The sequence below is a fragment of the Lethenteron reissneri genome, chromosome 8 (genome assembly GCF_015708825.2).
Source record: "Lethenteron reissneri isolate LAM-NWPU_2019-01 chromosome 8, ASM1570882v1, whole genome shotgun sequence".
Lineage (NCBI taxonomy): Eukaryota > Metazoa > Chordata > Hyperoartia > Petromyzontiformes > Petromyzontidae > Lethenteron > Lethenteron reissneri.
This window is the reverse complement of record NC_083786.1, coordinates 9356193-9379798: the sequence shown is the minus strand read 5'-3', so window position 1 is coordinate 9379798 and position 23606 is coordinate 9356193. Positions and strand designations below refer to the sequence as shown.

Here is a 23606-nt window from a genome sequence, read left to right as displayed (position 1 = left end):
TGGTGCTGGCCACCCACCACTTCGTGTGCCATGCCGGCCTTCATAGGTCCTCGCTAACAGCACTTGGCCCTAGAGTATCGGGGATCTTTGTCTCCTCTATATAATATTTGTTAGGCTTGCCTAGGTGAGTAATTGGGACTATTATTGTTGTTATTAAACGAACGACGTGACTCACTTTGGGTCTCAGAGTCTCGGGTGTCTCCACTGAAACACGAGATACCGCGGGCAATTACAAGATTGTCAAAAAGCAAAAGGGGGAATTATCGTAAATCATCGACGGCCACTTTTTTTGCTACACATATAACTTCACGGAGAAAGATGTTTTAGCAATTGACGCCAGCGCGCGTGCAGCGCAAAGAGGCGTCCGCGGGGCAAATCCGGAGAAGCCGGGGGGGGGTCGTGAAAATTTACGGGAGGTGCGTCGCGTCGCCGCCTTCATTCACGACGCTAAACTCGGCTGATAACAGACGGTCCAGACAGCTCCCAGACATATCCGTGGCAACGTAAGGGGCTCCTAAAAACCCTGGGAGAGCAGCGGGGTCGGTGGGGGGGGGCTTTGGTTGGTAAATCAGCCGTGGCCGGCAGCGGCCGATGATTTTCAACGGATTTGCGACGGTCAAAACGATGAGCGTTAGAGCCGTCGACTTTGAATTTCGATTTAAAGCTTTCGTGACTGCAGGGATTCATCTTCTTGGTTCTTTCGGTAAAGTCACGTAGTAGGGAAGTAATAAAATAATAAAAATATTATGTTTTATTTTTATTATTGTATTACTTCCCTACTACGTGACCGTCGACTTTGGTTAGCGTTCCATCTGTGACATCTACAAAGCGGTCAATGGTCAAATAGGAACGTGACCGCGGCGGCCCCGTGTCCGACATTGCAGCTCGTTTTAAAGCTTTCGTGACCGCAGGGATTCATCTTCTTGATTCTTTCGGTAAAGTCACGTAGAAGGGAAGTAATACAATAATAAAAATAAAACGCTGTCTCCCCGACAGAACTGGTCTTCATCCGAGGGACGGCTGCTTGCGTTGTGGCCGAAACGTCGTGAGAATTATTTTATTATGTTTTATTTTTATTATTTTATTACTTCCCTTCTACGTGACTTTACCGAAAGAACCAAGAAGATTGCAGCTCGTGTCATGCCCCTTGCTCCGCGCGATCTACTCATGCGAATTCGAAGGCTACTAGTTTGGCACCGTTATTTGGCGATGTTGCCGCAATGGCAGCGGTGCACAAGCACCAATAATAATGATAAAACATCAACACATTGGTCAATAACACTATGTGGACTTAAACAAGATACTTAGTTTCGATTTAAAGCTTTCGTGACTGCAGGGATTCATCTTCCTGGTTCTTTCGGTAAAGTCACGTAGAATGGAAATAAAAAAATAAAAAAACATTTATTCTGATAATTATCTTATTATATTAGATAATTTTACTATGTTTTCTTTTTATTATTTTATTATTTACATTCTACGTGACTTTAAAAGAACCAGGAAGAAGATACTTAGTATAATAATAGGGGTTTTCCCCTTTTTTTCTGGCAACAAAACTGAAACCTTTTTTACAAGGAATCATGTCTGCATTAACCACAATACTTGTGGTCAAAATGCAAACAAAAAACACACTGATAATATATGCATTGCCCTTGAAACTGATTGGTCCACATCAGAGACAGCTTTCTTTTGAGCCTCGTCTCAATCGGTGCTAAACCAGAGGACGCCAAAAGGCGTACAGCTAAAAGACAATGCACTATCAAAGTAATGAGGGCTCGGGGTAAGCATCTACATCATTAGACCTCCTTTGCGAGTACCAAAGTATAATAATCGGGTTTTCCCCCATTTTTCTGGCAACAAAACTGAAAAGATACGTAGTCTTTTGACGCGTGTGTTTAGTCTCTTTGTCATTTGGTCATTATTATATCAACATTCACGGCCAAGTTGCAGGGGGGTGGGGGAGGAGGGGGAACCAAATCACCCTCAGAGTGCGGAATAAGGTGGGGAGGGGTGGTGCCTCTACCCCCCCCCCCCGGCCCCAAACACTTCTACACAAGTAAAGAAGCAATACTTCCAACTAACGCGTAACAGGAACAAAAAAATTATAGTCCGGTTCGTTTTCCAGCGATTTGACGGAGTTCACCCAAATGCACCATTTCCCTATGGACCTGCTCTGTGCCAAAATCGTAGCCTTAAAATAGTCCCCCCCCCCCGGTGGCTGGCAGCAATAAAATAAATCGCCCAAGGGCAAGCGAAATAAAGGCCGTCCTTGCCGTTGCCACCACGATTTCCACGCACGCGTCGCGTTTTGTGAGTTGGCAGCGTCGGGGGGGGGGGGGGGCAACTCCAGCACCCCCCCCCCTCCACACATACACACCGCCCCCCCCCCCGGATCAAACAATCGAACATCGTGTCTTTCTTCATTAAGCGCTCCCCCTCGCTCTGTGACATTTAACGGTGCGTTGAGGCGATGGAGCGGCTGCTGCTCGCTGGGGAAAGGGTGGCGGTGATTGGGTGCTGCTTGAATAATTTGGACCGGCAGTCCGTTATTTGGACTGTGAAGAAGGTGGTGGTGGTGTTTTTATTTTATTTTAGGCCTTTAGTAGTTCTGCAAATAGAGAGAGAGTGATCGCCTGCTTCATTTTGTTTGTAGAAAAAAGATGTAGAGCTGAGTGGACTTGCCAAAGACTGGTACCAGCAGTGTCAAAATCGGCCTCTATGGAGGAGGCTCGTGAAGGACGCTACTGGGCAGTTAGAGGCAGTCACCCTCCAACAACAAAGGAGGGCAGAGGAGCGACGCTCATACCAACGAGTGGAGCGCCAGGTGGCTAAAATACGGCAAGTTGGCACAGTACGGGACACAGCTGGTGCATCTGCCAGGCATGTCAGTCAGTCAACCCATGGCACCTGGGTCTCTCCCATGACCTCCTCAGCGGGCCTTCGACACTTCACGTGGCCTCAAAGTGCACCTGGCCTGGCACGGGCGCCGCGGTGACATCATTATCACTTAGTTGCGTTATTGTTACCCTGCATGCCCTTCTTTCTCAATCCACTGCTGGATGAGGGAACTCCCCCACGCCCTGCGGATTGTGCAGGTCATGTGACCTTTTGGCGTCATCTGGTCCAACACCAATGGAGACTAGGCTCTAAGAAAAGCTGTCTCGGGTGTGGACCAATCAACTTCAAAGACAGTGCATATCATTATCAGAGTTTTTTTGTTGTTTGCATTTTGACTGCTTGTGTTGTGGTTATTGCAATCATGATGCCTTGTATAAAGGTGTCAGTTTTTCTACCAGTTGAAAGGGTAAAAACCTATCACTATGTGACCGTAACTTCACTGCGCTGGTCGGGGTCGGCTCCGTAGAGGGTGGGGAACACTCCCGTGGGAGCGAAGTGCAACACAACAATGGGGTTTGCTGCACTGACCCCCCCCCTTGCCACCCACAACGTAGCAAACAGCAGTCGAAAGCAACCTGCTCAGCACTCATCCAAGCACGATAATCCAGGCTTAAACCTGCTTAGCTTCCGAGATCGGAGGCATTCCAGGTGATTAAGGTTCAGAGGGCGGCTCTATATATAAGTGCACAAAAGGGCCATTGACAGTGCGTGGAGTTGTTTTTGCACTCACCCAATGGAGTGAAAACAATGTGATGAAACAGTGCAAGTAAGGTAATATATTTCCCGCAACGATGCAAATTGTAAGGTCGCACTCATTACACACAAAGTGCTTGCCACAAATGAACCACAATACCTTGCTGATCTCGTCAAGGAGCATAAACCATCACGCGAACTGTGGTCATCCTCGCAGCGGCCTTTGGCTGGCCATCAAACAAAGATGGCCAATGCATCGAGCGCGTTCAGATGCGCTTCTGCGGCCGTCTGGAACGCTCTTTCTTCCGATTTTAAGAAGCCACTGGGAGCTTTGCACTTTTAAATCATCTAGTTTACTGCTTTTTGTGTTTATTTTTTTGTGCTCCCCTGCACCTCCGATTAGCACGGTTGGCTACGTACGGTGTGAAAGAAGTTCAACAAACTACATACATAGTGCACGTCAGGCGTGGTAGTTTTACCTCTTTGAGAATTCTGTTCCAAAACTGTTGCTCTCGGCTTCGGGACCAACATTTGTTAATATTTCCGATGACGCGGCGCGGTGAGTTTTTTTTATTTTTCTTCGTGGGGCGCCGGCAAGAGTCGGCGCCCGCGTCCAGGGAGATTGCGCCGAGCTTCCGCACGATGAAGGCTCGCGCTATCTCCCGCCGCTCTCCGCCTGACGTCATTAATATTTCACGAGCGACCTTTTCAGCGGCACCATTGTCGCGCGGGCGCTCGGCTCGCCGGACACGGTCTGAGTTGGGAGATAAGACACACATGGTGATGGGAGAGGGGTGTGGAGGGGGGGCTGGGAGACGTTGGGGGGGGGGGTCGGGGTGGGGGCCGGAGATTGTGGATGGTTTTTGGGGGGGGTGGGGGAAAAAGGGGTGATGGGGTACAATTAGAAAATATACAGCCCTTTTTCGATGCATTGCTGGATGGAGGCCTCCGCATGTCATAGTTGTAGGGGGGTTATTTCACCACAAATCATCTCGTGTGCAGGTGCACGGTTAGCTATATATGGTGCGAAAGAAGTTCAACGTGCATACATACATTGCTGTATCACAAGGCCATGAGACACGTTAAGAGCTTGGAGGCCTTCAGAATGATGGTGATGAATCGACAAAGACCTTTGTGGGATTCATTTCTCACTTTTCCAAGTTTCTGGTAGATTGGAGCCACGGCCGTAGCGAGAGGTTTACTGCATGCGGTGTGGCGACTTTGAAAATACCTTCCGGGTCGCTGGTAGACGAGAGGTGGCAGGTGACGGCTAGTAGTAGGCACAGCCATGGAGAGCGGTACACTCGATGTGGTGGTGTTCTGCGTGTGGAAACGTTGTTACTGGGGTCACCGACCTGGGTTAAATTAAGCCCTGAACTCAATCGATTAATTGCAGTGGCTGCAGCAATCAGCTCTCCTCGCCCGCCCGCCTGCCCACCTCCATCACGCAGCTTGTTTGCGAGCTCCCCGCCGCTATCATCGCTCGGCAAACAACAAGGCGTTACGGGCTATACGCTGACCTTGGATTGCGCAGGTGATACACGAGTGCTGGGCGCATGTTTAATCGGTCACCTTTACATCACCCGTATTCAACCTACAGAGTAAAGGTCATGGGCGTTGTTGCCAGGTGACCCGGGGGTTAGCGCACAGCGACAAACGACGGCTCATGAGAAGCGTGAACTGGACATGCACACCCGTGCTTTCCAACCCCGACTGACCGAATGAAGCGACGATTTCCGAATCCTTTTGCCTGCCACGCGTAGATTTTTCAAAGCAAAAAAAATCTAATCGCACCAACCTTTATGAGCATCATACGTGTATACGCAGAGAAAATCGTTCAATTTTCTCATACAATCCGATGCGTGTATCGTGAACTTATTGATCGTTATTCATTGATGAATTGATGCATCGTGAGGCATCTGATTCTGGGCTACTTAACCCTTTCTCGTTAAAAAAAAAATCCCCATGAATCTGAGGGCCCTTTGGGCCCTAAGCATTGGCCTCAACGAAACTAAACTTTTTATTTTACCAGTAAAGCCCCACTGAGCTATATAGCTCTTTTTCAGAAGCGACCTGGCCACAAATGATAGCTCAACGAAGTGGAAATTGATAGCAGCCAAATACTCTAAACACACGTTTCTAAATGTGGAGGAAAAAACCGTAGAACCCGGAGAAGAATCCACACGACCACGGAGAGAGAGAGAGAGAACTTGCAAACTCCAAATATATAGGCGTCAGGGTCGGGATCAAACCCACGACCTGCACACCAGGCGAGGGAGTTAACATCTCCTAGCCACCGTGGCCTAGTTTGTGTTTGCCTCGCGCCACTGCGCACGCGTCCCAGTCTTAAGTGTGCGCTATCGCAACCATCGTCGGCTGACAGCTCCGCCGTGACAAGGCACGCTCCTGTTTCTTCCCCAACAAGAGAAGACGTCAATCACTCGTCCATCAAGCCAACGGATTGAGTTTTTAGCTTGCTTTTCTTTAGTAGTAAAGGTTAAGCAGTTTGTTTTGGGCAATTTCAGAAACATTCTCCAGCAGGTTGAGCCACATCCCATCGTTCCAACAGTTTGTTTTACTATAACAGCAATATTAATAATGATAATGCCGTTTGTTTGTCCAGAAAAGCCACGACGAGGCATGGTTAGACGCACAATGGACGAATCGCTGTGACCCTGCTCCCTCCAACAATAATAACAGTATGTTGGAGTAAATACTGAATAATAATTATATTACTGCCCTTGGTTTATCCAGGAAAGGCTCACTCAGTCACAATACAATTTTTAAGAGGGCCTTGCTACATTGGGATGTTTGGCTAATTCCAATCATGAGAGTGTGGCTACATGTCAGAGGAAGCCAGAGTGTACGGAGAAATCCCATCAGACATGCACTCAAAGCTCTGTAGAGTTGGGCTTAATCCACTTGTGGTGCGAACATCTAGGAGCTCAGCAGATCCATAAGTTTCACAAATCCCCATGTGATCCACGAACCCTCGCCTGCAGAGCATTGGATCCGCGGCTTAATTTCTCACTGAATATATTCTGGGTCGCTGGTAGCTGAAGCCGTAGCCAGTAGAGGGCCTTTCGGAGGTTATTGTCGGCCCAGGGGCAGAAGGCCACGTGCCCCCCCCCCCAATTATTTTTCCCAAAAAGATACCAGGCCCGTTGTGAGGCCCTCTTTTTCTCTTTTTTCCCTTTTGGCGGTCCCGAAGAGGTATCGTAGATGTGGTGTGTAGGGAGCGAAAATATTTTCTGGGTGACCAACCCACATAGACCCAGCTGAATTTATGCCGCGGTTTGCGAATGCAGGCATATGCCACCGTGCGCGGCTTCCGCGTGGTAAGGGCACGTTCAAGACCCAGCAACAGGGACATTTGGTGAACCGCTCACCTGCGGTTCATTTTGGATGCGGTCGAGCGCGCAGGCGGCGCACCTGTGCCCGGTGGTCACGGGCGGAAGGAACCAGGGCACCGTAATACGAAGGGGAGAAGTTGAATAGCGGAGCCTGCTGCACTCCTTGTGTTCAAGGCCCATGCCGACCGTACTGTGGTAAGTGTTCATCGTTGTGCTTCGTACGGCCAGACTGAGGCTACCAAGAGCGGTCTGTGTAAAGGACTGAGACTGACGCCTTTTGGCGTCATCTGGTCCAACACCATGTGAGACTAGGCTCTAAAGAAAGCTGTCTCGGGTGTGGACCAATCAATTTCAAGGAGAGTGCATACATTATCAGAGTTATGTTTTTTGTTTGCATTCCGACTGCAGGTATTGTGGTCAATGCAAACATGACTCCTTGTAAAAAATGGTGTCAGTTTTGTTGCCAGATAAAAAGGGTAAAAAAACAATTATCAATCTTCGAAGTGTTCAGTGCAGTGGCGTAGCTTTCGAGTGTACAGGCCGTGCAACTGCACCCGGGCCCAACGGCGCTGGAGGGGCCCAAGTCCTGAGCTACTAAGAGGGGGGGGCCCATCTCATACCTCCTGCTGAGACCCGTGCCGACCAGGCCAGGCCAATGGTCGCATGCTTCTGCAGCGCGTCGTCACGAGGTTGCGTACACAACATGCTGCACTTGCATCATCGCCGCCCGTACCTGCCCAGTCCAAGCAGGAGAATTTACTTTTTTTTGCATTAGCTCACTTAACCCAGACGACGGAGGAGGAGGAAATGGCTTTGAAGAGGCCACTTAACCTGAATGGGGGAGACATGGGAGGGGTGGCTGCCAGCTTTGTGTGTGTGTGTGTTCTGGGCAGCAAACACAACTACAATTCATAACCTGAACCCTGTATGAAAATGCACTGGAGGTTCTGGGCACGTGTATTACTTGCGTGCAGGGAGTGCGGCGTTATACGACCGTGTCGGATTTTCGCGATTGCATTTTAGGGTTGTGCCGTGTGTTCTTCGGCGTGATGTCCGACGTTTTGCTCCACGCGCTGGAAGCTTCTTCAGGGGCACGTATTCACGGGCTCAAGGCAGCAAAGAGAGCCGTCGAGGGTGTTATTTCCCGGCGATTGTGTCGGGTTTTCTGCCGTCAATTGTCCTAACTCGAGAGCTTGTGAATCGGCCGTCCGGTTGCCACAGCGACTGTGGCATCTACAGCTTGCTTGCTTGGTGGCAGGTAGAGAGGGTGGGGGCGTGAGGGTTGCTGCAGGTGGTTTGGGGGGGTGGCGAGTTTGCGAATCTCGTCGCTGTCAAGGCCAAATGGAAAGTGGTGGGCCGTCCCGGCTCTCTCTTCCCGCCCGACTTAACCGCCACGTTCTCTCACCCACCCACTCACTCACACACCCATCCACACCACCCAGTCACCCACCTGTCCACGCACTCACCTGTCCACCCAGTCACCCACACACCCACTCACTCACACACCCATCCACACCACATAGTCACCCACACATCCACTCACTCACACACCCATCCACGCCACCCAGTCACCCATCTGTCCACGCACTCACACACCCATCCACGCCACCCAGTCACCCACACACCCACTCACTCACACACCCATCCACGCCAACCAGTCACTCACTCACACACCCACTCACTCACACACCCATCCACACCACCCAGTCACCCACCTGTCCACGCACTCACCTGTCCACCCAGTCACCCACACACTCACTCACTCAGACACCCACCTGGCCACTCAGCTACTCAGTCAACCGCACATTCAGCTATCCACACCTTTACTCACTCATTCACCCAGTCAGCAAGCCAACGAGACAACCGCCTATCCAGCCACACAGGCACCAATATTCATGCAACTTATTTACTGAGGAAAGCCTCATTGGGTCCCGAATGGGAGCACTAGGCACTGCCATCTCCTCGCGACCCCACGCCTACAAAACGCGTGCCTAGCAGACAGTCGCCCATCCAAGCACCCCCAGGCTCAAACCTGCTTAGCTTTCGAGATCTGGTGAGGATGTGGAGGTGCATTCCGGGTGATTTCGTCACAGGCACCTGCACTTCAACCCCAACCCGCTGTACCACCCCCTCCCCAACACGAATGATGTAGCAGCTGACCTACATTGCGAAACGACGGGTGAAAGAAAAACAAAAAAAAATTGCCCAACGTTTAACGCGGCTCGAACCGGGAAGTGCTGTGAAATTTTGTTCATTCATTAAAGTATTTCTCATACGGGGTTAAGGGCTCACAAAGGGGCCTTTGTGAGTTGCTCGTTAATAAAAAAAAAACACGCGGATCTCTTTGAGCGGTTTCTTGGCAAATTCGACCGCGGGACAACGGAGATCGTCGTGGGAATTTTAGTTTTTTATTTTATTTCAAAAGGTAACATTTCCACGGGGAGGTTTTAGGTTTTGCCGATAGCGCAACCGCAGCGCATTGGCGCGTAATTACGGGCGGCGGAGATGAAGGCAAGAACTGGCGACCAGCGGACATGGGGAACGAGCAACGGTCGTGAAATAGGAGCGCGGTTGTTTCACGTAAAAAAAAAGAGATTTATTTATTTTATTTTGCATTCCAAGAGATATTATCCAACATATTTTTTTATTCCGATTGCTCTATTGCGACGGAAGTACCCATTGGGGGATCTCAGAGAGCAGTGCATCACCTCCATGTTGAAGAACGGCCCGCAGAACAGAGGTCGCAACCGGGTACCCGATACCCGTACCCTACCCGATACCCGGCTACCCGGCTACCCTGCCTGGTACGGGTAGCCGGGTAGCCGTTTGCGACCCTGGTGCGGCCGGGTACGGGTACGGGTAGGCCGTGAGTCACTGGTGAGTAACCGTTTGTCACTCATTTCGGGTAGGGTACGGGTATGGTACGGGTACCCATTTGCGACCCTGGTGCGGCCGGGTACGGGTACGGGTAAGGAATCAAAACCCATTTGCGACCTCTGCCGCAGAAGCAGATATCACAGAGCTTCCTCTGAGAACCAATCAAGGAACCTATTGTCACCCCAGCTATGGGTACAGAGCTTTCCCACGCGCCCTGCCAAAGCCTTCCTCGCACGAGGGTAATAACCGAACAATATTTTTTAGAGATGATATTTAGCCACGTTAAGTAAAAATAATAATTTAATGTGGTGTCTTTTTTTTGTGCAGACATTGTTGACCAATTTAACACGTAGGCTTTCGCGACCAATATTATTCATGATATAGGTTTTTGGGTCAGATCGCGTTATTTATAAATGTGTCGTAACCCTCCACCACCCGACACGGCCAAACAGTAAAAAATGTGTCACGTTTTTCAAAGGACAAAATTATTCACTTCTTTAGCCCACCGGTGTGCTGAAAAGAGAATCAACAGCATTTTTAAATTTGAGTAGTACGACGTTTCACTGATAATTACAATCAGCTTCTTAGGGCAAGAATGTTTGTTGACCAGGCTGAGACCATTTCAACGCACCACAATTGAGAACCAGGTCCATGCATGTGTGCCACTGGTGGTGCTGGCCACGGTGGTGGTGGTGGTGCTGCTGCTGCCGGTGGTGCTGGTGGCGGTCAACGTGGTAGCGGCGATGGTCATGGTGGTGGTTTTTGCCACGGTGGTGGTGGTGGCGGATGGCGGCAGTAGCAGCGGTGGTGGTTGCAATAGCGACGACAACAAAGCTGATCCTTGGTTAACCCTACTCAGGACTTGAACTGGGAACAGTTCCAACCGAGCTATAAATAGCTGAGACTTCAGTGTCATTTTACCCAATGGTAGTAGCAGCGGCAGAGAATGTTAAGCAGCACATAGTCTCGATATTACTTCCACGCAGAAGGCCACACCGCTGAATGAAGGTTGGAGGGGGGGTACAGGGTGTTGAGAGGTCGGCCGAGTTGCGAAAGTTCTGCATGAAAGCATTTCACGGCATTGTAAACAGACTCCCTTGTATCGCCACCACCGGCTCCACGTCACAAATCGAGATATACAATAGCAGCTTCACCACCACCACCACCAGGGCCACTGCGCGGGGGCAGAGCGACTTAACTAACGTACCAAGAAAAACACAGTGTCCTTGTGACGCTGTGTTGAACGTGATTGCAACAACACGCAAGATGTTATTTAGCAATAGGTGTGAGACCTGAACAGACACATTCTTTCCACCGTACTCCAATTTACTGGAGTATGGCAGAATGTTGAGGGAGCCGCTGTCCTGAGAACTCTCTCTTTCCCTGGACGTTAAATGCCCCGTGTTTATTTGTCGGTTGAAAAGTAACACACCGCTGCTGCTAAAGATAATGTGTTTACATGTACTCACCCCCCCACCTCTCCACCTCTTCTGCTATCGTGAGATATTCTCCTTGCCACACGTCCCCGAGGTTGTTTTTAAATCCTTTTTATTAAGTTCACTTGCTTGCTTGCTTAGGACCGTGCAAATCTTTCGGTCGTTTTTTAAACCACTTCCCGTGATCCAATCGAGCTGACATTTTCCACACAGACTCGTTGTGCGTGACAATTAATGTTCGTGAAATTTTTTTTCCAAAAATTTTACACTTTTTAGGACAAAAATATTATATTTAATTACCAATTGCTTAATGCTGCCATGCAATCATCTGACCCATAGGTGGCAGCCATCTCAAGCCAGAGGACGAGAGGACTCTAGCCGCCACGCATATAAAGGATTTATAGTGAAAAACTTTGTTTTTACGGGTTATACTTGTTTGTTGTGAAGAGGTGGCGGCAGCGCTACCGCTGACTCGCCATCCGAGATGCAACTGGTCAGTCACGTGTCTGCATGCTGCCCTTGTTGCCAGTATCTTGGCTGCTGGGGTTCTCTTTAAGGCGGACAACTGAAAATGTCCGAGGGAATATTCCTTGAATTTCCACGAAGTGGCATTGGTTTAGATTTTAAAGTCGGCGGTAATTTCGTTTGCGTGCTTTTATGAAATCGGCCCTTGAGTTTGGTCGTGCCAAGAGAATGTGGCTGCTTTACGCCCGCAGAGGGTAGGTCTCTGTGTACGTTGAACTTCTTTCGCACCGTACGTAGCCAACCGTGCTAATCGGCGGTGCACGGGGAAGGACAAAATACTAAACACAAAAAGCAGTTCTAAATAAATTAGTTTTCAATTTTGATTAAGGGTACTAGCAGCAGCAGCTCTCAGCGGCTTCCTAATATCGGAAGGAAGGGTGTTACAGACGGCCGCAGAAGCGCATCTGAAAGCGCGCGCGATGCATTGTCCGTCTCTGTGCGATGGCTTAGCCGAAGGTTTGCGTGACATTCGCTTGCTTTTTGGAAATGGCAATTACGGATGAGGTAAGTGTGAACATTTATCAATTCTTTGAATGTAAATATTATTCGGAGATGTATTGGTCAGGGTTGAATTGGCACTGATAATATCCTGGATTCAAACTTGGGTTTCAGCCATCCGGGAATAAATTGAATTAGATCCTGGCTTCAAGCTTGGGTTTCAGCCATCCGTGAATAAATTTAATTCTCAAGTGAAGCAAGTTGATAGTCTCAGTCTGGTGATATATGAATCCACAATATCATTGTATTAAACTTAGTTTTTCACCTAAATTGGTAAGATAGTTCCAGTTCTGGTAATTGCATGTGTTGGTTTGACTGGCATGCGACAACAGCAACAACAACAACAGCAACAACAACAACAACAACAGCAACAACAACAACAGCAACAACAACAACAACAACAGCAACAACAACAACAACAACAACAACAGCAACAACAACAACAACAACAGCAACAACAACAACAGCAACAGCAACAACAACAACAACAGCAACAACAACAACAACAACAACAACAACAACAACAACAGCAACAACAACAACAACAACAACAACAACAACAACAACAGCAACAACAACAACAACAGCAACAACAACAACAACAACAACAACAGCAACAACAACAGCAACAACAACAGCAACAACAACAACAACAGCAACAGCAACAACAACAGCAACAACAACAACAACAACAACAGCAACAACAACAGCAACAACAACAACAACAACAACAACAACAACAACCTCTATCATCGGGTGTGGGAAAGCACAGCATCCATAGTGCGGATAAGAGGCCACTTGAAGTGATCTCAGAAGCAGTTCTGTGACATCAACTTCTGCAGGCCATTCTCCAACACAGGGTGACGCACAGCTCCAAGAGACATCTCAGTGGACACTTCTTTGTATTGGAACATCTTAGCGAGCGCCTATTAAGCATGACTTGGCAAATATAAGGCGAGTGGCTTCAAGCACTACGCCCAGCCACCTTAAGTCTCCACAGTATTGATGCTCGCCCACTGTATATTTAATGAGTACAAGTGTTTTATTTTAGGCTGAGTGAACCCAAGGGAGGGCCAGGCCAGGTTGTGATTCCAATCTCCCCCGGTGTCGTGCATGCCCAGCATATTATCTATACTGTACACACGCGTACAGACACGGGTGGAGCGGTGGCGCAGTGGTTAGCGCACTGCATGATAAACCCGCCGTCCTAAGTTTGATTCCCGGCAACGGCGAACGTCAGCGGACAGTGACATCTGGAACAGTCAAGGCAGCTCACTTGTTCACCGACCCGCACTGACCCGCGTGGTGAATTATTATCAGACAGCCCACCATGACAAAGACAGCTTGGGAAGGACTCCATCCAGCAGTAGATTTACAGATGCCTCAAAATGGAGATTCCATTGTTATTATTGTTACTACTATGCACGTTTATCAGGAAGGCCTCAATGTGTCCCAAGGCTCGTTTTCAATCTCTATAACTACAATTAAAATATCTACTACGATTACCAAGATCCCCCGTGTAGCCATAACAGACTGTTGGGGCAAGTGCTGTTTGCGAGCACCTATGAAAGCCGGCACAGCACACGAGGGGGTGAGTGGCCATCACCACGCCCGACCGCCTTTGTCTCCCCAGTGACGATGTTTATACACATTGCACCAGGTACTCATTTGAGGCTGAGTCGACCTAGGGGAGGCCCAGGACCGGTTCAGATAATCGTCGCTGCTCTTGGCCGTGAGCGGGCATCGAACTCGGCTCGACGGGTCCGTAGCGCAACACGCTAACCACCGTGCCACCGCTCCCCATATAGACACACGCACTGCAAGCACGCCGCGGTGCTTCCACAGAGGTGGAGGGGGGAGCAGTGAATATTGGGGCTGCCGCAGGACGAGTCGGTTCCACGGTGGAGACCGCGACGACAGTTCCTCTTCGACCGCGTCGCACGACGCGCGCACGATCCGACGACGGGAGCGCAAGCGGCCCTTTGGCGCGACGGCGCCGAAAGCTGCGTCGTCTTCGCCCGGCGGTTTTCCGAACGCTTTTGCGAGCCGCGATCGCGTTCGGAGGACAAACACAAAAAGGGAACAAAAAATGTAGATTGTGACGAAAAAAAAATCCACGCGCGCGCCGCGGAGTAAGGGGGTTCGAGAGCATTTTGATTGTGGAAAAATTGGGCTGTACACGGGCGAATGGCGACCCTTGAGAGCTCGCGACGAAGCCGCGGTCCCCCGGGCCGGGCGGGGCCCTCGTAAGCCGAGCGTGTCTCGAGAGGCCAGCGCCGCCACTTCATGCCAACCTCCCGCCCGACTCGGCCGCTCATTTTCCTGCCTGCCTGCCCGCTCGGTCGTGCCTGCATTCGCTCGCTCGTTTGCCCACAACTCGCCTGTTTGGATCAGCTCGTTAGCTCGCTCACTCTGTCCGCTCGCCCGCCCACCTGCTCGCCCGCTCGTCGACCCACTCGTTCAGCCGCTCACTTTTGGCCCAATGCTCAGTCGCCCATCCGCTCAACCGCTCACCCACTCGCCCACCCGCTCATTTGCTCATGCGCTCATCCACCCAGCCATTTGCTTGCTCAGTTCAACCTGCATCATTAAAAGGGCCTCGAAATGTGTTGGGGAATTCACAGGCGAATATATCCTCGTACCTTAACAATATAGCCATGTGTGGGGTCTGTATGTGTGTGTAAGCAGTCGGCGGCACAGTAGGGGGCACAGGTGGTTCATCTGCCAGTCATCTCAGTCAACTCGTGGCACCTGGGTCTGTCCCGTGACCCTGTCAGCGAGCCTTCGACACTTCACGTGGCCTCAAAGTGCACCTGGCCTGGCACAGGCACCGTGGTGACGTCACCATCACTTCGTGGCAAATGGCAGCTGTTGTTGTTGTGAGCAGAGGGGATCAGTGGCCTTGTGGTTAGCACAGTGTGCTTTGAAGCATGAACCCAGCCACTTGAATTAGCCGCCGGGCGACGGTGAATATGAGTGGCGAGTAATATCTGAACCAGTTTAACAATATCTGAAGCAATTCTAGGCCCTCCCGAGGTCGACTCTGCCTTAAATGGGTTTGTGGTGGGGTGTGGTAAATATCAGGACTGTGGTGAGACAACGGCGGACGGGCGTGGGTTGATTACCACACCACCAACTCGTGCTCCGGCCCTTCAAAGGTGCTCGCCAACAACACTTGCTGTTTGGCTACACGGGGGTAAAGTCTTTCCCTTTGTTTGCACGCGAGCAGAAGTAAAATCCGACAATAGATTCTCGCAAAAGAAAGAGCAAAAATGCTGCGTCATCAACATTTCCGTTCCCTATTTCGTCCGCGCGAATATTTTCGCGGACAAAAGCGCCGTGGCACCGATGTCGTGCGTCCGGCTCGAGAGAAAAAAAAAAACTGCCACCCTCCTAATCTCCGGTCGCCACCGGAAAAGTCTCGACTTGCCCGTAGCTGCTCTTCAGGTGAATTCTAATTGCCCAGTTACTATTTTCTCCGCCCTCCCGGCATTAATTTGAGGTTACTCTCGAGGGCGATCGTCGTGTTGGTTTAAGACTCGTGCCCCTCTTAGCCCGGTGGTGTTGTTTTGCGTAGAGGGCGTTGACGGGTGGCTGAGTGGCATTGCTTAAACGCACGCACGCACCGTGAACGTTCGTGTGATTGCTACAAACGTAAGCAGAAAAATCGAGATATATTTGTTTATTATTCTATTGGATGCTAAGCAGCGTTGAGCCTGGTTCGTGCCTGTGATGAGAGACTTGGGCTGAGAGATGGCCAGGAAATGGCACTACAGCGATGGATTATTATTGTATCGATCTGTGTGTAGCATAGATTTTCATCCCCTCTTAGGCGTGGGGTTTATCTGGGTGCTTTAAGATTTCTCCCACATGAAGCCAAACACTCGATTCTTCTTCTCACGTTCAAGGCCATACATGAGTTGGCTCATGTCTCACTGAACTGCTTCAGTTTTATATTCCGCTGCGAAAACTTAGATCTGCTGCTTCTGGCCTGCTCATTATTCCAAACACCAGACTTTGTTCGATGGGAGACGGAGCTTTTTGCAGCCAGGCTCCACGATTGTGGAATTCCTCTTGTCCTCAGTCCATCAGGGAATCTGTTCCACTTTTTAAATCGCGTCTTGAATCTCACCTGGTTTTACTGGCTTTCTCCATAACTTAAACATTATTTAAAGCAACTTGAGGCTTTGTGTAAATTGCACTGGATAAAACTGAGGTTATTTTCATAGTTATTGGAGAGAGCAGGGTGATAGTGGTTAGCGCACAGTGTCCATGAACCCAGCAACGTGAGTTTCATTCCCGGCCACGGCTAACATGACGCGCGGCCGACAAGGTTGTTAATATTGTATTTGAACTGGTCTTGTGTTCCTCCCGCGTACGAGCGGCGTGTGTTGTGAAGTGTGCGACACGGCGTGGACAGGACTTCATCCTGCATAGCGACCACTTGGCAATTGGTGCTTTGAATTCATCGATGAATTATTTTTTTCTGCGGGCTCCGGGGGGTTAAATTTCGATTTAAAGCTTTCGTGACTGCAGCATGGATTCATCTTGTTGGTTCTTTCGGTAAAGTCACGTAGAATGGAAATGAAAAAATAATAAAAATAAAACATAATAAAAAATAAAACATAATAAAATATCTTCTTGGTTCTTTCGGTAAAGTCACGTAGAAGGGAAATGAAAAAATAATAAAAATAAAACATAATAAAAAATAAAACATAATAAAATATCTTCTTGGTTCTTTCGGTAAAGTCACGCAAAACATAATAAAATATTTTATCATGTTTTATTTTTATTATTTTATTATTTCCCTTCTACGTGACTTTACCGAAAGAACCAAGAAGATGAATCCGGGGGGTTAATTTATATTCCCAGGGGGGGGGGGGGGGGGTGGTGGGCACGGCGATGTTTTCTCAGCGGGCAAGACGGGATTTTTAACAAAACAAAACAAAAAAACGCCATTTGAAAATGTCTCCCCGTTCAAACAAGGAATGCCGGAGGAGTGAGGGCGGCGCATGCCGTACTTGCTCTCCAGAGGTCGCCCGGTTGGATCTGCCGACGCAAAAAAGTCGACACAATGGGCGAGTTCTTTTAACCCGCACAGCCCCCCGCGCCGCCCTCTCCTCTTGTCAACCCAGCAGAAATAACACCGGGAAAAAAACCCATCTCACATTCATCAATAACAAACACTACGTTATTTAAGGAACGAAACGGGAGGGTTTCTCCACAACTCTGGCTGTCGCCTGATGAAGCTGGTTGTTATTGCTGGGGAAACGTCGTACTGAGATTGTAAATGTTGTGGCTTTGCTCTCCAACACACCGGTGTGCTGTACTAGTGACGAATTGACATGTTCTGTTTATGTGACAAACCTTACTCATTGGCTGTGTAGGGTAGTGTCGGGTTTAACGACACATTTATATTTACGCGATCTAACCCAAAAAACCTGTACTATGGATGATATTGGTTGCGAAAGCCCACTACGTGATGAACTAACACTACGTTACAAAACATATGCATACTGCAATAGGTGACGTTTCAGGCAATGGTCCTGACCGGCGCAAATAAATTGGCACACGACGGTTGAGTCGGTTGGGCGTGCGGTGACGGAAGCGAAGCACGTGGAGAAAACGTTGACCGAAGACGACAATCCGAGTGACGTCATGTTGCGTGAACCGTGTGCGTCCGTGTGCGTGTGCGGAGCAGTCGGGCGGTCGTGCAGTGGTTAGCGCGCCGCGCCATAAACTCAACAGTCTGAGTTCCATTCACGGCTCGCATCAGTGGCGAGCGACGTCTTCGAAAATGGATTTGGGAGTCACGGAGGAGGGGAGCGGGCGTGGGTTGGGTGCGGTGGTGGGCAAGGGGGGGTGGTGCCACGTGAGCTATCCACAAGCTGACACCCCCACCGTGTATACCACCACCATGTACTTGTACAGCTCTCTCTGTCAATCCACTGCTGGATGAGAGGCTCCCCAACGCCGCGCGGGTTATTCGAGCGTACTCCACCGGCGCTGGTAAGCGCGGGTTGGTGACGGCAGGGAGCATGAACGCGGCAGCATAGCAGTACAGCACAACTTTCGTATTCTATGGGAACCTCATTTGCCAGTAAAAATATGATAATTGTATTTTTACCCTTCTATCTGGAAACAAAACTGACACTTTTTTTGGCGTCATCTGGTCCAACCCATATGAGACTAGGCTCTAAGGAAAGCTGTCTCGGGTGTGGACCAATCAACTTCAAGGACAGTGCACATTATCAGAGTTATGTCTTTTGTTTGTATTATGACTGCAGGTATTGCGGTCTATGCAAACATGACTCCTTGTAAAAAGGTGTCAGTTTTGTTGCCAGATAGAAGGGTAAAAAACCAATTATCAACTTTCGTATTAATTGTTTCGCGTTGGCATTTGTGAAAAGCAACTGGCAAAACATTCCAACCGTCTCGCTGAGTCCGACGGTGCATCCGATGGCAGAGAGAGCTGTACAAGTGTGCAACGCTTCCGATATTGGTAAGTCACTGGGAGCTGTTCACTTGTAAATCGACGTTGAAAACTAATTTCTTTAGAACAGCTTTTCGTGTTTAGTTTCTTGTCCTTGCCCTGCACCTCCGATTAGCACGGTTGACTACGTACGGTGCGAAAGAAGTTCAACTACGCACGCATACATCAGGAGTTGCTTGATGCCTGCAATGGGCAGCGGCCGGTGATGTGATGAGCAGATGGCGGTTGACCACGTGCACAACGGAGAGCGCCACTCTTGCACCTTTCCACGCGAGAAGTCCTGTACAGCAATCGTGTTATGATGCACGCATGCAGTGATCGATAATCATCGTCGCTCTACTGCACGAGCAACTTTGTTTAACCCGTGGCTCCACCACGAGCAGGGGGTAGAGTCGAGGATCTAATGTAGGTGTGTATGCACGTGTGTTGAACATGCAGTATTTGCATTATTGTATGTTGAACCTCTTTCGCACCATACGTAGCCAACTGTGCTAATCATCAGAGGTGGGGGGGGGTGAAATGCACGACAGGCAACAAGCTCATTCCATTGAGCGTTTTCACGTTCGTTGCAAAGTTTGGTTCACGTTGATCTGTGCGGTGCCCCCCGCCCCTCCCTGATTTTTTTTTATGGGCCCCCATCCACCTCCCCGTTTAAACAACGCCCCGTAACAGAGCTACCGCCCTCTCGCCCCGCTTTAGGAGGTTGTTTTACCGCTGGATTTAAAGAGCGGGGCAATGATTTTACGGCGGTGTTTACGAGCTCCGGGCAAGCCACTGCACGCGTCCTCCTTCACCTCCGATCCCGGCGTTTACGGCAACGAGATGGCTCGAGATGAAGATGTCATCATGGCCAAAGCCGTTTCGTTCCACCTTATCTATTATCGACGATCACTAATTTCCTCGTTTATTACCAACAATTTCCACCGCTTCTGGTGAATGCGCAATTGCCTCGCAGTGACTCACTCTGAACCTCAAAGGGGGCAAACACCAGGGTCAGCCGGAGATGATGATGATGATGATGACTTCACTTGCCTCGAAAAACTCGACTTCGTCTGCAAGTCAAAATGCACTCGTACACCGCTGAGGAGCTTTTTGCCGAGCCTTTAAGGTGCATTCTCAAAGCCTCGATTCACACGTTGGTCCAGGAACGCGCTACACTTGAGAATCCGGTTTAATCACAAATCCAGGATCTCAGCGGTGCCGGCTCAGTTTCTCTTATCCCTGAACTACTGGAGGGATTTCACGGAAGGAAACCCATCACAGTATAACGTATATACACATGTATTCTAATGATTTATCGTGAGCCGAAGAATTGATATTGATCGATGAATCGATTTGCTCTGCCATGGCGATCTCAAGTTCACGATCCGAATGGATGTCAACAGGTACGAACACGCGAATTTAACGTATTGACGAATTAAACGTCGCTCGACTCGAAATGTGGTCAGCGGTGTTTTGAATTGCACCGACCTCCGCCACCACCACTACCGCCAACAGCCGGGTAATCCGCTGCGCATCCAGAGAATGCATTGAAAACGGCGCTTTCCTGGACTTCGATGACTCAAGGTCGGTGCGACCTCGAGATTCTTCAACGCTTGGCAGTGAAAGCCGCCTCTTCCGCCACGCTTGACTTGACGAAATAAACGCTGGCCCGTGATCGACGTAGCCCTCGGCTTTTTTTTGCAGGGTGGGGGAGAGGGTTGTAATTTAATATAAATATTGGGCAAGTGCCAAGAAGGTGAAGTTGGTTTTGTTGTTTGCGCTTCCTTCATTTATCGCGGAGGGCACATCAGTCAGCCCCCTCCCCTCCCCCATATGTCCGTCGCGGAATGTTGTTGTTATTCGTTTCTTTTTATTAAATAGTCCCCGCGCGTTACGTCGCCTCTCATCGAAGTGTCAAGAAGCTGTCGCAACGACGCGCCATGCGCCGCCGAGCGTCTCCACCGCCGCCGTGGAGCGGACAGGGGGTTGCGGAGCGGAGCGAGCGAGCGAGCAAAAATTACGGAGGCGCCGCCACTCGCCGTGGAAGCGGGCCACGAACGCGGCGAGGGCTTGTGGGGTACACGCCATCGGCGGCACGGCGAGCGTGAGGCTGCGAGTTCGCATTCTGGTTTGGGGCGGGGGGGCGCGTGGCCGGGTGCGGGGTTTACTCGGCTCATCGTGCCCTCCGTCGTGGTCGTCGATACAATGAGCACAACTTTTGTACGGGAAGTCTAAACTATTTTTTTTATTTTAACAGGTAAGGCTTATCATGTGGAATTTTTTTTACAGCAGCCAAACGCTCGAAACTTTGAACACGTGATGTTGATTCTAAATGTGGAGGGAAAAACCGGAGGATCCAGAGAAAAAAATCCACGCAACCACGGGGAGAGACACACCACAAATTCCAAATTTACTGCAGGTGTCAGAGACGGCATCGAACCCATGAACCCACGACCTCCCGTATACTCAGGCGAGGGAGTTAACGTCTTGCCACCGCGGCGCACCAAGTCAACGGTGATTGCCCCATGGATTAGACTCCCCAGCCATCGAATCGATTAGCTCGGTTTGGCTACGCACGGTACGAAAGAAGTTCAACATACGTAGATACACGCGCGTGAGCCGGAAATCACTTTGGCCACCGAGTGGGGAGGTTTAAGAGGGCTCCCTCCAATTCCTAACACGGGGGGGGGGGGGGGGGGGGGCCTCGGCGCAGTGTCCAACGGCTTTATTTGCATTTGAATGGTGCAAAAAAAAAGATTGGCAAACGAGGAAAGACGGCAACGGCTCCGGCTCGGGGCGAGGGGCCCGGTGTTTGAGAAGTCGGCGCCACTTTGCCTGGCGTCGCTGTTTGCCAGGCCCGAGGCATTGTGTGCCAGAATCTTTTTTTTTTTTTGCCGAGATGTATTCGCTCAGCATTGCCGGGATTTGTTTGAACAGGTGAGAGGGACAGAGGCTGTGAAGGTGATGGAGACAGAAATGAACGTGGGCAGCTTGAGTGCATTTGTATGATTCGTGAGAAAAACAACAAAATCAGAATCTTTATTTAGACTGGACTAATCAGATGAGCTGTACAGTTATTTTATCACAGATGTCCAGTAGGGGTGGGTCAGAACGTTATAACAACAAACAATACAACACACACGGTAGTCGTGTAAAGTATTGGAAAACTAAGAAAGTGACTAAATAAAAATAAATAAAGTATATAAGTACATTTCGATTTAAAGCTTTCGTGACTGCAGGGATTCATCTTCTTGGTTCTTTCGGTTAAGTCACGTAGAAGGGAAAAAATTATGTTTTATGTTTTTTTATTTTTTTATTTCCCTTCTATGGGACTTAACCGAAAGAATCACGAAGATATATAAGTACAAACTGCATAAGTGCATCAATGCCTGCCGATTTTCCAACACCAAATGCAATCTTGGGCAAGGCAGCAGCAGAACAACAGCAAAACAGTCTCAGACTACAGCAAGACAACACACAGTCCCTCAATAAAATTGCACATTAAAATTCAACTCACAAGTGGGCGGGCGGGCGGGATGTGAGTGAGTGAGTGAGTGGTATGTGATTGGGAAAGGGAGAGGATGAGTGAAGGGAGTGGCTGTGTAGGTGAATGAGTGAGCGGGTGGACCCGATAAGTGAATTGTGACGTGAGTGAGCGGGCAGGTTATTGAGCGTACCGGTAGGTAAGTGACCACTCGAGCATATCAGGACCTGACCCAAGACCGTAAATTCTCTCCCACGCCTCCCCACCACCCCCCGCACCCCCCCCCCCCCCATGTGTCCTCATGCGCCCCCCACCCCCCCCCCCCGTTCAGCTCTGGCCAGGATGTGCAGTGGACCAGCGTCGCGTGCAGCCTCCCCGAGCTGCTGCAGCGGAGTCCGGCAGAAGCGCTCCGGCGAGTCCTCCCCAAAGTCCGCGTGAGTGTCTCTCCTCTCAGCCGCGTCCGGCGTGGGCCAAGGCACGGACGGGAGAGCAACAACACCACGAAGGGGGAGGAGGGGGGGCAGGGAGATGACACTAAAAAAACTATTAAAACTTATATTTTTATATTACCAGGAAAGGCCCAGATTACAGCGACCTGGTTGTCACAAATGATAGGTCAACGAAGTGGCTTCCCGTGTGGAAATTTATAGCAGCCAAATACTCTAAACGCGTGACGCTGATTCTAAATGCGTAGGGAAAAACTGGAGGATCCGGAGAAAAATCTACGTGACCACGGGGGAGAGAGAGAGACACGCAAACTCCAAATATACAGCAGGCGTCAGGGTCGGGATCGAACCCAGGGAGAGGGAGATAAAGTCTCGCCTGGTATGACACGATCAGGCGAGCGATGCGGCGAGGGTTTGAACAAACCTGTGTGATGGACGACGCCACCGTGGCGTCGCGTTTTGTCGCTTCCAGACTTCGTGTTGCCCAAGCCGCCTGGCCTGCGTCTGCCTTGATCTGGCTTTGTACCCCGCTGCGTGTGGGTGCTCCCACCTCTTCCAATAACATCTGGCCAACGTGGAAGAGTAGGCCAAGCACCCTCGCTCTAGAGGGGTTCCCTAGAGCTCACGCTCGTCGTGGCATGGGCAGGCTCTGACAGGGCTGTGGTGTGTACCCGTGTACATCTCGGGGAAGGCAGAGGGGCGATCGGGGGGGGGAACAGGGGAATGGGAGTTTCTAAAACATGCCAATGTTTCAACTGGTGATCTATTGATCATAAGTCCAGTGTGCTAACCATTCCACCACGGCAGGCTTAGAAGCCCTATGTAGTCATGTAGACGATTGGAGCAGTGACTCATAGCGGCACGACCCACAACACCACGCCCGACCACCTTTGTCTCCCCAATGCCGATATTTGCACACCAAAC

The 23606-nt window shown here is 49.9% G+C and overlaps 1 protein-coding gene across 1 annotated transcript in view; it reads left to right on the top strand.

The window, feature by feature from the left end:
* Positions 1-23606, top strand: part of PPP4R4 (protein phosphatase 4 regulatory subunit 4) — a 74571-nt gene that overhangs the window by 26608 nt on the left and 24357 nt on the right. The window contains 1 exon segment of the mRNA XM_061580818.1: positions 22568-22670. Within this exon segment, the coding sequence (XP_061436802.1) occupies positions 22568-22670 (103 nt within the window).